Source organism: Peromyscus eremicus, chromosome 19, assembly GCF_949786415.1.
Source record: "Peromyscus eremicus chromosome 19, PerEre_H2_v1, whole genome shotgun sequence".
In the NCBI taxonomy this organism is placed as follows: Eukaryota; Metazoa; Chordata; class Mammalia; order Rodentia; family Cricetidae; genus Peromyscus; species Peromyscus eremicus.
Window position 1 is genome coordinate 69956988 of NC_081435.1, and position 14935 is coordinate 69971922.

Here is a 14935-nt window from a genome sequence, read left to right on the forward strand (position 1 = left end):
GCTGTGTGAGAACTATGCTAGTATCACATGTGAAAATAAAACAAGCACATTCTAGTACCAGCTTCGCTTGTGGAATATACTAAGAGGAAGCCATCCAATAAACAGAAGCAGAATACGCACCAGAATAATAAACTTAAGGTACAGGAGTTGGGCAAATTAATTTGTGTAATGTTTAGTAGAAAAGGAGATTAGTCTCTTGGACCACACAGTGCCTAATGTGAATTAAATGAGGTAATACAATACGACACTGAGGAGACCTCTGGCCAGGGGGTACTTCTCAAATGGGGCTCTACAATTTCAGGGGAAATCAAAAATTAGCTCTGCCTTCACTTAAAGCACATCCTAATAAAACACAACTACACGGACACATCTGATACAGATCTGTGCTCACTAGTCAAATGCATTATAAAGTATAGCACAACTCCACCCACATGCATGCCGAGTGCACTTGCAAGGGCACATGCTGAATCAGAAGCCACGTCAGTGCCTGGGGACTGGGAAAGCCAACACCCTCACTGTGATCTCTCAATTTTTTCTCAAAGGGCATGGAGGCTTTCATATTCAGAAAATAAAACTATATAGAGCCATAAATTATAGCTATGTCGATTCAGGAACTTCTCCAAGGCAGGTAACAGTACTTGCTGCATAAACCTGGGAACCTGAGTTCAATACCCAGGGCCCATGTGAAGGTGGAGGAGAGAATCAACGCCATAGTTGTCCTCTGACCCCCACACATGTGGCATGGCACATGCACCCACACACAAACATCATGTCCATTCAATAACACATTCTTAAATTAAAAATTCAAGGTACTATTAAGCTTAATTTGTAAGATTACAATATCAAATCGACTTGTAACTTATAACTAAATTGTCATTTGACTAGTAAACTTTCAATCCAAACAGAAACTACCTCCTGCCTCTGTCTCTGCAGCTGTTGAGGTTGCAGAAGGGACGGCCTGGTGTCTCTTCATGTGCTTTTTACAGTGAAGTGCTGTCCGAAAGCCCTCTTCGCAGAACGGACACTTGTAAGGCTTCAAGCTCATGTGTGTGGCCATGTGCCGCGTGAGGCTGCCATTGGTGGTGAAGGAGGCATTGCAGATGCTGCAGCTGAATGCCTTGACTCCTGTGTCAACAGACAAAAGCAAGTTGGGACAGTGGGACTTCATTTTCCCAAAATCGTAGGCATTCAAGGGCAAACAAATATGGAAGCAGAGGAGTTTATCCTGCTTACAGCTTCAGATTTTGATTGGACCGTGTCAGAGACATGGACATGGACAGGGCATGTCTGATTCTATCTCTACTAAAATGGAGAGCTCTCAGGAGAGGCTGCTCACAAGCCAAGACTGCTCTGTCCCCATCTTTGACATCTCAGCTGTAGCTGGTTGGTAGACAGGACCTTCAAAATGTTTCTCTGGAGCATCTTCGAGCTGCAGCCACAGCTAATGGCTTGTTAGTTAGACCTAGGAAGGCCCTGTGAGCCTTCTATGTCCTCCATTCTGATGAAGTCCAGTGTGACAGTCACTGTCTGACAGAACAGAGCCTCAGAAGCACCCAGCTCTCCGTGACTCCAGAACAGTACTTCCCATGTACCACTAATCTCACTACTTTTGCAACAGCCCTAAAATCACCTAGTCACCAACAGACACATCCACAGGCTTTTCTTCCTCTGTGCTTTGGTAAGTGCTGCACCACCATTTTCAAATAAAGCCTATGTAGAATGCATACTGATGTTAAATGTGTATATTATACATTAAACAGAATACATACAGTTATCAACAGATAACTATAATTAACAGCAAACTATACATCTGATAAAGATCCAATGTCCAGGCTATATTTTTAAAACACTTTACCAAATTGATAATAAAACAAATAACCTAACTTCAAAATGGAAGAATGACTAGAACAGAGAATTCTCAACAAGTACATGGGAAGAAATTCGACACCATGGTATATAAATTCAACTCAAAGTACATAAATCATGCCCTCAACAAGTGATTGCTTCCCACCCAAGTATTGCAACAGCAAAAAGACACAGAATACAATTATTGATGGGAGGAGGAAGAATCAGGACCTTCATACATTTGCTGATAGACATGGAAAAGTTACTTGAAAGTTTGCAGGTGGTCTTGCTTTTGCAGTGTTTTCAACCCAGGGCTTTACACATGCTAAGCATGTGTTCTCCAATAATCACCATCCCCAGAACCATCCCCAATCCTAGACAGGGTTATTCTTATGGCCCAGCAATAGTGTTCCTTGATGGAGAAATAAAGCCATATCCATACAGAATTATTCACAAAAGTCAAATGGTAGAACTGATAAATAGGTCAATTAAGCTTGATTTATCCATCTAATGAAACATTATGGACCATAAAAAGGATCATAGTACTAATACATGCTATAATACAGATGAACCTCAAATAATGCACTGTACTAAGTGAAAGAATATGACCACTTAAGACCATTTAGTCTCCAGGACCTTTCCACAGGAAAGAGACAACAACCTGTGTGTGTCTTCTCGTGAGACTTGAGGACACCAGAGGAGACAAAGCCACGCCCACAGAGCTTGCACTTGTAAGGTTTCTCCCCTGTGTGTGAGCGCACATGCTGCTTCAAGTGGCTGGACTTCTTGAAGCCTTTGTTGCAATAGTCACATCTGGAAACGAAACACAGAGAACTCAGATCCTGTTCACTTAGAGCATGACTGCTGAGCAGCCAGACACCTGGCAATAGAGGGTCAGTGTTCTTCGATAAACCAGGGCACTGTTCCATACTCAGGGCACAGAACAGGCAGTATAAAATAGATGCAAGGACAATTAATTGCTGGATTAAGTTCTGTACAGGATATTTGTAATCTTAAATGTATTATTCTGAAATTGGTAAATGCTGTAACTCCCCAGGAGACAGAATTTGGTTTCATCACCATTCAAGCCCAACAAGAACCACCTTCTGGACCCTTTATAAACCGGTGATGAGGAAACCTACTTCCCACCCCGAGAACACTGCAGGGGCACAGTTAGCACTCAGCCTCAGGAGCAGGAGCTGAGCGTGATCACCTGTAAGAGCGCCTGCTCTGGTCTTCGCTGTCCTCCAGGAACTGTGGACGTTGTGTTTGTAGGTCTAGATCCTCTTGAGATGACTCTGGAAGCAAACGAGCTGCCTAAAATGATCAGAAATATAAAGGAAGAATAATGACTACCTATAAATAAGTATAAGATGACTCAGTAAGAACAAAAATATAAATGCTTATAATACAGTTTTCAAAGAAAAAAAAAACACAAGTAGTCCATTGTAATAGTTTGAAACAGAGAAATTATAAGTGATTGACACAGACATGATTAAGTATGTATTTACTTTCTATTAAACTATTTATCCATAGGTTATTGGAAGCAGAGTCTAAGTCCAGTTAGCCAAGCCTAGCCTGGAGTGTGCTATGGTGATCAAGCTTGTCTCAAACTCATGATCCTCCTAGCTCAGCCTCACAAGTGTTGTGTTTATAGGTGTGGACCTCCATGCCTGACTAATAAGCCAACTTAGTGAAAAGTATAAACAAACATGATTTGCCTTAATAAGGATTACTCTTTCATCAGCTTGACTCTACTGCCTGTGAAGACTGGATCTTAAACATCCTATAATACTCTAAAGAACTGACTGCTATTCTGTGACACTATTGGGGACTGCTCATCAGGAGGACCCACTTGGGGGATATTGTTATTGAGGGCATGCTCTTGTAGGGGAAATTGGAACCCCCAACTTTCCTCTCTCTCCCCCAGATGCCACAAGGTAAGCATTTTTCTCTACCACATGTGCCCCCAGGATGACGCTCTACCATGCCACATGAACCAAAATTTCTGAAATAATGAAGCAAAATAACCCTTTCCTGCTTTGAAGTTGGTTACCTGAGATATGTTGTCAGCAGTAGAAAGTAATGCACTGCTGTGGATAAATATGCCACTTTCTGAGAAGACTAAGACTTCTCTCTTGTCACAGAGTCTAGGGAAAGAAAAGCCACCTCTACCTCTCAGAGACAGTACCAAAGAGCAGTCTCCTGACCCCTATTCTGACACAAGGACCACAGCCCACAGCAGCACAGCAGCACAGCACCCAGCTTGGTCAATGCTTTCTGACTTCAAAACAAGACTTCAGAATCCCTGGATAACTAAAGGGTAGACTGTAAACACGCTTGCATGGTAATAGAAGCAAGGTCTTTCCTTACCCAACTTCCATGACCAAATGGGACCGAGTCCCATCTTGCTCCATCACCTGCACTAGGCAGGCAAACTTCTCTTCAGAGGCTGTGCAGCAAAGCTCAGCTACTACACAGCATGTTCTCCACACCAGATTCATCACCTGCCAAAAAACTACGTGGTTTCAACCTCAGAGGAAGGGCTCTGGCTTTTCATGCCTGCTGTGGGATGTTCTATATGGCAAATGTGTTGCTAATTAGTCAGTAAATAAAGCACTGATTGGCCATTGGCTAGGCAGGAAGTGTAGGCGGGACAAGGAGGAGAATAAAGCTGGGAAGTGGAAGGCTGAGAGAGAGAGACACTGCCAGCCGCCACGATGAGAAACAGCTTGTGAAGATGCCGGTAAGCCACGAGTCACGTGGCAAGGTATAGATTTATAGAAATGGATTAATTTAAGCTATGAGAACAGTTAGCAAGAAGCCTGCCATGGCCATACAGTTTGTAACCAATATAAGTCTCTGTGTTTACTTGGTCTGGTCTGAGAGGCTGTGGGACTGGCAGGTAAAAGAGATTTGCCCTGACTGTGGGCCAGGCAGGAAAACTTGAGCTACACATGCCTACTACTAACATCGATTTGTAGAGTTTTAAAGAGGTAACTATTGATTTGTCTGGCATTTCTAACACTATTGAAAAACTTGCAAAAGAAAAAAAAATCAAACAAACACTTCTGTGTCTCTAACCTGAGTAAGAGAAAAAAATTAATTATGAATGAAAATGTTATAAGGAAACCTACTAAAGAAATAAATGTTTTGTATAATATTTGTTTTTAATATGTCAACATGAATTTTATTTTCCTTCTACTATTTATGATTCTGCAAACAAAATTACATTTTGTGCCTAAAGCAACATTCTTCAACTTCTTCTATAACACACTAGCAAATTTCCTGGCTTTCAGTCAAAATGGCAAAGCTGCCCATGGTGTCAATCAGCTGAAGTAAAAGTTAAGACGCTTTATGAAAGAAGATAGTTCTATGTACTGCACATGACGCATCACAGGTGCTAACCCGAGTGTACTGGACCGAAGTATGCCACAGTAAGCAAGTGCATTCACAATGATGACAGACATGATCCATCACATATACTAACCCGAGTGTACTGGACCTAAATGTTGTAGAATATTATTTTAAGGTGTGTTACTTTTGTTTATGTTGTATTTGTTTAACTCTGTGAAGCTGTGTTACTGTGCCTGTCTAAAACACCTATTGGTCTAATAAAGAGTTGAATGGCCAATAGTGAGGCGAGAGAGAAATAGGCAGGGCTGGCAGGCAGAGAGAATATATAGAAGGAGCAATCTGGGAGGAGAAAGGGAGAAGTAGCCAGAGAAGGAGGAGGACATCAGGGGCCAGCCAGCCAGCTACACAGCAAGCCATGGAGTAAGAGTAAGATTTATGGAAGTAAGAGTACGAGAAAAGCCCACAGGCAAAAGATAGACAGGATAATTTAAAGTTAAGGAAAGCTGGCTAGAAGTAAGCCAAGCTAAGGCTGGACATTTACAAGTAAGAACAAGCCTCCATGTGTGATTTATTTGGGAGCTGGGTGGTAGGCTCCCTAAGAGACAAAGAGTAAGAAAACACCACCTAAGTAAGCCACAGTAAGCAAGTGCACTGGAAATGATTACAGCAGAAGACAGAAAGATAGCTGCTGGATAAAGAACTGTTCAGCCCTTCTGCACATACTCACCACATTGATGGCATCAGAGCTTGGGACCTGCAGTAAGTTTTGCTGGTGGAAACTCGTAGACAAGGCCTGGGACTCAAGTGTGCTAGAATCCTGCAGCTGCTGCACGGGTGGAAATGGGGTCTGTTGATTGTACGTGTCAGTCACTGTGAAACCTGAAACAAATTAGGTACAGGAGCTCTACAAACGTTATACAAAAGGTAAACGTTAATTTATAAAGAAAAGATGTTTAGGCAATTTCTGCTGCCTGAATGAGAATCAAGATTATGGTGTTGTTTTAGCAGCTCTAAGTTGACTGCTAATAGGCAGGCAGGATGCTATGCCCAGTCCATGTCCCTGGGAGACAGGCTTTATATTCCAGCCATGAATACCTGTTCTCACCTATAATGGGAATTTTCTCTGGTCCTGCCAGGCCCCAAGGTCCAGACAAATCTCTCCCACCCTCGTCCTGCAACCACTTGGTTCCAAGTAAACACACAGAGGCTTACATTAATTAGCAACTATGGGTCAGACTTCTTGCTAGCTAGCTCTTATAACTTAACTCAACCCATTTCTATTAGTTGCCACATGGCCATGGCGTTACTGGTCTGCTGGCATCTTGTTGCTCCTTTGGTGGCAGCTGGTGTCTCCCTCTCCTTTCTCCTTTCTCTCTCTCTCTTGGATTTTCCTACCTGGCTCCATCCTGCCCTGTCATAGGCCAATGCAGCTTTATTTATTAGCCACTGGGAGTAACACATATTCACAGCCTACAGAAAGACAACCTACAGCACTTTTCCCCTTTTCTGTCTAATCAAAAAGTGCTGTGGGATGTCTTTCTGTGACATATGCTGTGTATATATGCTGCTCTGATTGGTTGATTAAATAAAGCTGCATTGGCCTATGGCAGGGCAGGATGGAGCCAGGCAGAAAAATCCAGGAGAGACAGTGAAAGGAAAAAGGAGAGTGAGGAGAGACGCCAGCCAAAGGAGCCACGTGCCAGCAGACTGGTAAAGCCACGGAACATAGATTAATAGAAATGGGTTAATTTAAGATATAAGAGCTAGCTAGCAAGAGGCCTGACATAGGCCATACAGTTTGTAGATAATATTAAGCCTTTGAATGATTATTTTATTTTGTAAGTGGCTGCGGGACCGTAGGGCTGGGTGGGACCTGAGAAAACTTATGGCTATACCCACCAGAGCTTCATTTCAACCCATCACCTTCTTGGGGATGGAAACCCTGCATAGAATGGCTATAAAAGTCATTTTTAGGAGATGAGGAGATTACGAAATATTATATAAAAAACATAAATGCATGAAATTACTGGGACTAAACCATAAAATTTTACAAGAGCCCTGAGAGAAACACTCTAAGGTTTGCAAACTAAACACAGCCCAGGTCAGCTGGTTTGCAGACTCACTGAATTCACACCGACCTTGTGAGAGTCCTGCAGACTCGAAAGACTGCTGTGGAGTAGTCTGCTCTTCAAACTGGTCCATGTGCCCTGGGAGAGGATCCTGGGAAGCTGCAAACCCATCTAAGGGCAAAAAGAAAGACATGCACAATGTCTACAGCCATCTCCCATCTGCTGATCCATCTCAAAGTAGGCTAGTCAGTTTTCAAAAATTAGTTCTCGTTTTGAAAACACAAGAGGAAGGTAATATTCATTGTTCTAAAAAGTTATATATATAAAATAAAATATTCTAAAATGCAGCTATACTTAGTAATTATGTAAAACTCAGGCATCACAGGAGATAAAACATGTACAATCGTGCCAATAGACTAAATAAATTTTAGGACATCTACAGAATAAAACCATAAATTGGCCAGCAAACTGTCTGCTAACAAGCCTGGTAAGATGAAGCTTGCTGGGATGCAGACCATCAATCCCAATGAGCACACTGATGTGGCTCAGCCGACACTTTCTGTTGACCAATACTGCCGATAAACAAAGCAGCATGCTGCTTTACACTCTCTACCAGGAACCCCGTCTCCCTGTGACTGCCGACAGTTACCAGCCGCACTAGTCTGGGAATCTACATGGAGTCCCTGTCACAGAATACTAATGAGCATGGCTAAAAGGAAAAATGTTGACAATACATCAAAAGAAGTTTATAAAAACTGCATAAAAGATCTTATATTTCTATAAGACATGCATATACTCATCATGGACACATGGACACACAGAAGGCCATGCTGACACATTTGTTTAGAAAAAAATCAGAAGAACTTACAACAAAATGTGGACAGTAAGTTTTTCTGTAGACCTAAGATTGAAAGTAATTTAAAAATTTGCCACTAAGAAGTCACATTGCTTTGTGTTTAAAACAGACAACCCCAACCCACATCAGAAAAAAACAAAAACAAAAATCACCAACTCCCCGAAAATAAGCATAAAGTTGAGCAGCTGGTGTTCGGTTAAGAATGTAAAGGATAGGGCTGGAGAGATGGCTCAGCCGTTAAAGGCTAGGCTCACACCCAAAAATATAAGAATGTAAAGAATAATGCTAAAGTTCTCACATCACAGCTGCATATGTGATGTTACTTAGCACAAATTGTGACTTTCAAAAGGCACGCAGGATAGCTGATATATCTCGGTGATACAGTGCTCAGCCTACACAAGGCTCTGGATATTACTCCCAGCACCAAAACCAAAGGCAACAGGGATTATATCCTGAGTCTGAGGACCACAAGACTCTGCTGGGATCATCAGAAAAGCTCAAGGTCCTGAAGCAGTACCTTCCTCGGTTCCCAAATGCTCATCTGCCAACTGCTGTCCAAGCTCCGCATCTTCTGTGCCTACCACATGCTGTGGCCCCAGTTCTAGAATCGCCTCCGGGTCTGCTGCCACAGTCTCCGGGGTCTGCTGCAGTTCTGCACTCTCAATCTCCACAGGCAGGGGAACTGACACTTGCATGCTTTGCTGGTCCACAGTGCTGTCGTCTATGGAGGAAGCCTCCTGATGTTGCTGGAGCTGCTGGGCTAGTTCATATCTTTGGGAAAGCGGCAATTCATAAAGTAGACACTATCAACAGCATAGATACATCTGTGAAAGATGTCATTTGCTAAAGTGGCATTTTTATTCTTCAATTATTTCATTTTGAAATCATGGTGTGAATCTAGCTAGACGTTAACTACTTTACAATCTAAAGGAAACCCTGTTGTCTTCGGTTGCTATTGGCAGACACAGGACTTGAAGAGACGGGAAGGACAGCACTCGCAACAAGATCCTAAAGTGTAAAAGCCTGGAACAACAGTGCACACCTGTAATCTCAGCATGGAGGAGGCTGACGCAGGGAAATGGCTGTGAGTTCAAAGCTATCCTGCACGACACAGTGAACCGATGTCTCAAAACAAACCCCACCCCTTTAAAAGCAATCCTGCAATCTGTTGACTCTTGGTCCAGGGCAGACAGGTTTTTTGTTATTTATGTGCTGAAGACTTAGTTTCCAATACAGCAAAGCTCAGAAGTGAGCCTCCAAGGAAATGACTAGATTAGGAGGATCTGATGTGCTCAATAGATGAATCCCTCGCTCAGTTCCTAACATGATGGCTTCTGAGTGAAGTGGTGAAGAGTAGGAAGTAGGACCTTGTTGTGGAATATGACTTTAAGGTGTGTTACATTTGTTTATGCTCTGGAACATTTCTTTAATGATGCAAACATGGGTTGCATTTGTTTAACTCACGTTGCATTTGTTTAACTCTGTGAAGCTGTGCTACTGTGCCTGTCTAAAAAAAATACCTAATGGTCTAATAAAGAGCTGAACAGCCAATGGCAAGGCAGGAAAAAGGATAAGCGTGGCTGTCAGGCAGAGAGAATAAAAGAGGAGGAGAAATCTGAGGAAGGGAGAGAGAGAGAAAAGAAGAGGAAGAGAACAAGGAGAGGGGGATGCCAGGAATCAGCCACACAGCCACCCAGCCACCCAGCCAGCCACAGAGTAAGAGTGAAAGTAAGAGATACAAAAGTAAGAAAAGGAAAAGCACAAAGGCTAAAGGTACATGGGATAATTTAAAATTAAGAAAAGCTGGCAAGAAACAAGCCAAGCTAAGGCCGGGCATTTATAATTAAGAATAAGCCTTCTGCCAGGCAGTGGTGGCGCATGCCTTTAATCCCAGCACTCGGGAGGCAGAGCCAGACGGATCTCTGTGAGTTCGAGGCCAGCCTGGACTACCAAGTGAGTCCCAGGAAAGGAGTAAAGCTACACAGAGAAACCCTGTCTCGAAAAACCAAAAAAAAAAAAAAAAAAAGAATAAGCCTTCTTGTGTGATTTATTTGGGAGCTGGGTGGCAGGTTGCAGCCAAAAAAGCAAAAACAACCAACAACAGGATCTTGTTGGATGATATATGCCTTTGAAGAATGTCACTTGTCCTCTGAACCTTCCTTTCCCTTTCTTTCTGCTTCCTGAATACCAAGAGATGAGTAGACTGTTGAATTAGTCCTCTGCCATAATATCCTGCCTCAGCACAGCTTAAAAGTAATGGTGTTGCTGACCACCATGAGCTTCTGATTTGTGATGTAAGATAATCATCCATCCTTTAAACTGGTTTGTCAGATACTTGCCATAACAATGACAAAATTAACTAACACAATGGGTTAATCAGTGTGTTTCAAAATACGTACTATGAGGCATAGTCCTTTCTGATTTTCTCATGTTAATGCTGTTCATAGCAATATTTACATATATAAAGCATACCCAGTATATATTCCCCAGGATCAACAATTTCTCTTTCAAAGAGAAAGATGAACATTGAATTTAGTGTAAGAATCCAAGAACTTTAGGAAAACTACATCAATCATCTAATTAATTGGCTAGTCCCATACAAAGAACCTAAGATGATGAGTGTCCCCCACCCCTCTCCTATGTGCACACTTAAGCCCACAAACTGTAAAATGTATATGTTCTACTCTAGAGTCTTAATGTATCTAGATTTCAAAATCTTGCCTCTTCATTTCTCAATAGTCAATTCAATTCTCAATTCCTTTCACTACAGAGCAGATAACAAATGCACACGTAATGTCAAGGAGTCAGAAAACATGTCTACTCCCTTACGGCAGGTCTCTGTACTTGAACAGTCATCTGTCCATCCTTCCCTGGGGACTGTCTCACATGGGGCTTCTGCTTCCTTCTGTAGGTGCCTGGTTTTTGTTTTTATGAATCTTACTTCTATACTCATGTATATCTATTTTTAAGTTATTTCTTTTAATTTTTGAGGTTATAATAATTACATCGTTTCCCTTGTCCCTTCTTCCCTATCTCCTTGCTTTCTTTCAAATTCACAGCCTTTTAAAAATTAATTGTAGCTACATAATATATACGTATATATAGCTACATAACATATATATTTTTTTCAATACATAAATATAACCTGCTCAGTTTGAATAATGTTACTCATACGTATGTTTTCAGGGCTGACCATTTAGTACTGAATGAACAATCAGCATGCTCTTCCCTGAGAGACTGTTTCTCCTACTTTCAGCATTCCTTAGCTGCCTGTACTTCTTTATGTAGGGTTGAGGTCTCTTGGGCTTTCTCCTGTATTTTTAATATAAATGTGTATTAAATTTTGGGAACTCCAAAATAGACCAAGGAGGAAACACAGGATATATCTCTCCTTGTAGGATAATTCAAATGTACAAAATTTGAAAGAGGAAAGGTAGTCAGTACCTATGTACAGTATGACAGGCTGGTCGGTCTCTAACACACTGCAGAGTCACACAGTGATGCATTCTCCCTCAGAGTAACCATGACCCACAGACCAAAAATATTTGACCTAATTCAAGAGACCCAGAGTGGTAATTATGCCACTGACCATCAAGAGAGGTCCTAAAACCTGTATTCTCAACATTTTCACAGAAGGTACACTCTAGAGACCTGGCTTCCTAACAAAATAGTTATTTAATATTTAACGTATCACAGAGCACCCGAACTCCTATGCTCCAGGCCTCTCTATAGCTTGTGAGCCACCCTACTACCAAAGTGGGAACGGCACTAAACAATCCCATCAACAGGGATTCCCAGGTCCCAAACACATCACAGCATTGAATCACCTCCACAAACTGCAATGTGGCACAGCCAGACATGTAACTGTGAGGTCTACTACACCACCACCAATATGATGCTGCCTGGGTGATCCGTAGCAGCAGGTAACTTCCTGGCTAAATATTTCAGAATCAAGTCAATCCATCTTGTTAAATGTGCTGAGAGTCAGGAAAAGACCAAAACAAAACAAAATGACCTATTACAGTTAACCTATCTCTATCTACTGCGGGGGGGGGGGGGGGGGCTTTTTGTAGAAAATGTGCAGGTGGATACATCTGAGTTGAAATGCTGTCAGTGTTCCCAGGCAGCAGGTTTAACATTCTTCCATGGTGGGTCAAGGCTAGCCCTCACTTAAGATGAGCAGATATGTTCTGCACAACACTACAGACTGCTTCACAGGAATGCTGGCCTCAGTACTTGGTCAGAAACATGCCTTTTTTGTATTATATCCATCACAGCTGAGCTAGCTTTGCATCAAATAAAATATAGGTTATGCTGAATAACAGGCTCATAGCATATCTGAGACACATGATCTATAATTCAGAATTAGAATACCACTGAAATTCATTTACAAACCCTAGAAATCAGGCCAGGGAGATGGTTCAACAAGTAAGGGCTCTTCCCACTCAAGCCTGGCAACCTGAATTCAAGCCCCAGACCCCACACAGTGGAAGGAAGGAACCAACTCCTACAAGCTGTCTTCGTAACTTCCACATGTGTGCCAGAGCACACATGTGCACTAATACACACACACACACACACACACACACACACACACACACACACACGTAAGTTTTTATTAAACCTATAAATCACGGGACTGACTAAAATTTCTTCTTAAAAATCTTCCTCATGTAGCCATGTTAGAGCTAACCTTTGACTACCAGCTTCAAAGAGAGTTTACAGTAAGGCATTTAGCCTAATATGGACTGCCGCAGTACTACAAGTAAAAATGTTAACTGGGTATGGTGATATCCACATGTGTAATCCCCAGCCATCAGCACTTTGAAGCCATCTGGAGCTACGCAGGAGACCCTGTTTTCAACAAAGAAGGAAGGAAGGAAGGAAGGAAGGAAGGAAGGAAGGAAGGAAGGAAGGAAGGAAGGAAGGAAGGAAGGAGAGAGAGTATGAGTATGAGTGGTGTGTGTGTGTGTGTTAGGGCTGGTTTGGGTTCTTTATTTGTTAGAGACAGGGTCTCATTCTCTGGCTCAGTCTGGTCTTGAACTGACAGCAATCCTTCTGCCTCAGCCTCTCCCGTCCTTAGATTACAGGCAGGAGCCATCACACCTAAGTTTAAGCTGTCATCTATGGCTCTTGCTAATCCCTAAGCAAAGACAGCCAAATTTCTCAACCCAATACACTCCAAGTTAGAACAATACAGGCATCAGACAATTACTTCTTACCTGATCCCCACCCCATCTGGGAATTAGGAAGATAATTAAACAGCAGGTACATCAACACTACACCTACCTATGGGTTTTCATGTGTTTTTTGCAGTTTAGGGAAGTCTTGAATGTCTTCTGGCAATAGGGACACATGTAGGGGCGGAGGTCGTTATGTATGCCCATGTGTCTCCGCAAGCTGCCCCCTGTGGTGAAGGCTCCGTTGCAGATCAGACACTTGAAGGACTTCAGGCCAGTGTGTGTCCGGACATGCGCTTTGAGCACTCCTGCAGAGACGAAGCCTCTACCACACTGAGAACATTTGAAAGGTTTCTCACCCGTATGTGATCTAAAAAGCAGGGGAAAAAACCCTTAATATATTTATTACACATTTATAACAAGTGTAAATTCATACTTCACTCTCTGATACTCTTTGAAAGGTAAGCAGAAAAGTCTCCCTTCGTACATTTTTCGTGAGCAAATCTGAGAACTCAGCTATGTGACTTGCTCAGAGACACGGAGCTGCACACACTGAAGTGAAAACACGTATCTTCTGCAGAGTTCCATTTTCAGAATACCACACTACTTGGGGCTGGAGAGATGGCTCAGCGGTTAAGAGCACTGACTGCTCTTCCAGAGGTCTTGAGTTCAATTCCCAGCAACCACATGGTGGCTCACAACCATCTGTAATGAGATCTGGCACCCTCTCTGGCCTGCAGGGATACATGCAGGCAAACATGCTGTATACATAATAAATAAATCTTTTAAAAAAAAAAAAAAGGATACCGCACTACCTCTCGTGCACAAATTCTAGCATCAAGAGCTAAGCTTTGGTGAGTACATCTGAAAAAGTTAAACATTCTAATTAAAAAAAAATGCTGGAAATTGCATTAAATAATGCACTAAATAAAACTCAGGCAATTTCTGACTAAAATATTTGAATGAATATATTCAAGAATTTAAAAAAAACACAAATCAGTATTTTTTGGTCAGATAAGATATTTTAACCACAAGCTCCCAGCACCCCCCTAGATCCTTAGTCTCTAGATCACTGACTCTCTGTACTTGCACTCAATGTCCACCTCCCCTCAGACCTTACCTGATGTGCTGTTTAAGATGGCAAGACTTTTTGTATGCTCGATGACAGTAAAAACATTTGTATGGTCTATCTGCTTCATTGCCATAATTATTATTAAAATAATTTTGGAAAAATTGGTTTTTTGGAATGGGCTGGATAAGACCTACAAATCCAAAGAAAAGCAGGAATAATTCATTGTTAGTGTTACTACTGCTACGTCAAAGGCATCTGCTTTAAGCTAAAGATAAGAACTCCGAAGGGCTGTGGGGCTCCAGTGTCACAACAAACGCATATCAATTATGTCATGAACTGTCATCTATTTAATCGAGTCACTTCAATGCCTGGGGTGAAATATTTATCAACTGCTATTTTCTGTCCCTTAAGAATGTGTATATTATTATAAATATACACTGGATTCCAGATCCATTATTTAATGGCTTTCTACATTTACTTTCAATACAGACATGTGCTGACATGGAATTTATATATGTACATCCAAAACTTTAGATTTTAACTATCTCTGTATCTA

The 14935-nt window shown here is 41.9% G+C and overlaps 1 protein-coding gene across 3 annotated transcripts in view; it reads right to left on the bottom strand.

Annotated features, from left to right (window-relative positions):
• Positions 1-14935, bottom strand: part of Znf236 (zinc finger protein 236) — an 89184-nt gene that overhangs the window by 34953 nt on the left and 39296 nt on the right. For all 3 annotated transcript variants that reach the window (XR_009375358.1, XM_059246649.1, XM_059246650.1), the window contains exons 11-18: positions 14428-14569; positions 13417-13677; positions 8645-8898; positions 7341-7442; positions 5930-6081; positions 3059-3162; positions 2507-2658; positions 913-1125 (exon numbers count right to left, since the gene is read on the bottom strand). Coding sequence is in view for 2 of the 3 variants with exons in the window: in XM_059246649.1 (XP_059102632.1) it covers positions 913-1125; positions 2507-2658; positions 3059-3162; positions 5930-6081; positions 7341-7442; positions 8645-8898; positions 13417-13677; positions 14428-14569 (1380 nt within the window). In the remaining variant the exon portion in view is untranslated. The remainder of the gene's footprint in view (positions 1-912; positions 1126-2506; positions 2659-3058; positions 3163-5929; positions 6082-7340; positions 7443-8644; positions 8899-13416; positions 13678-14427; positions 14570-14935) is intronic.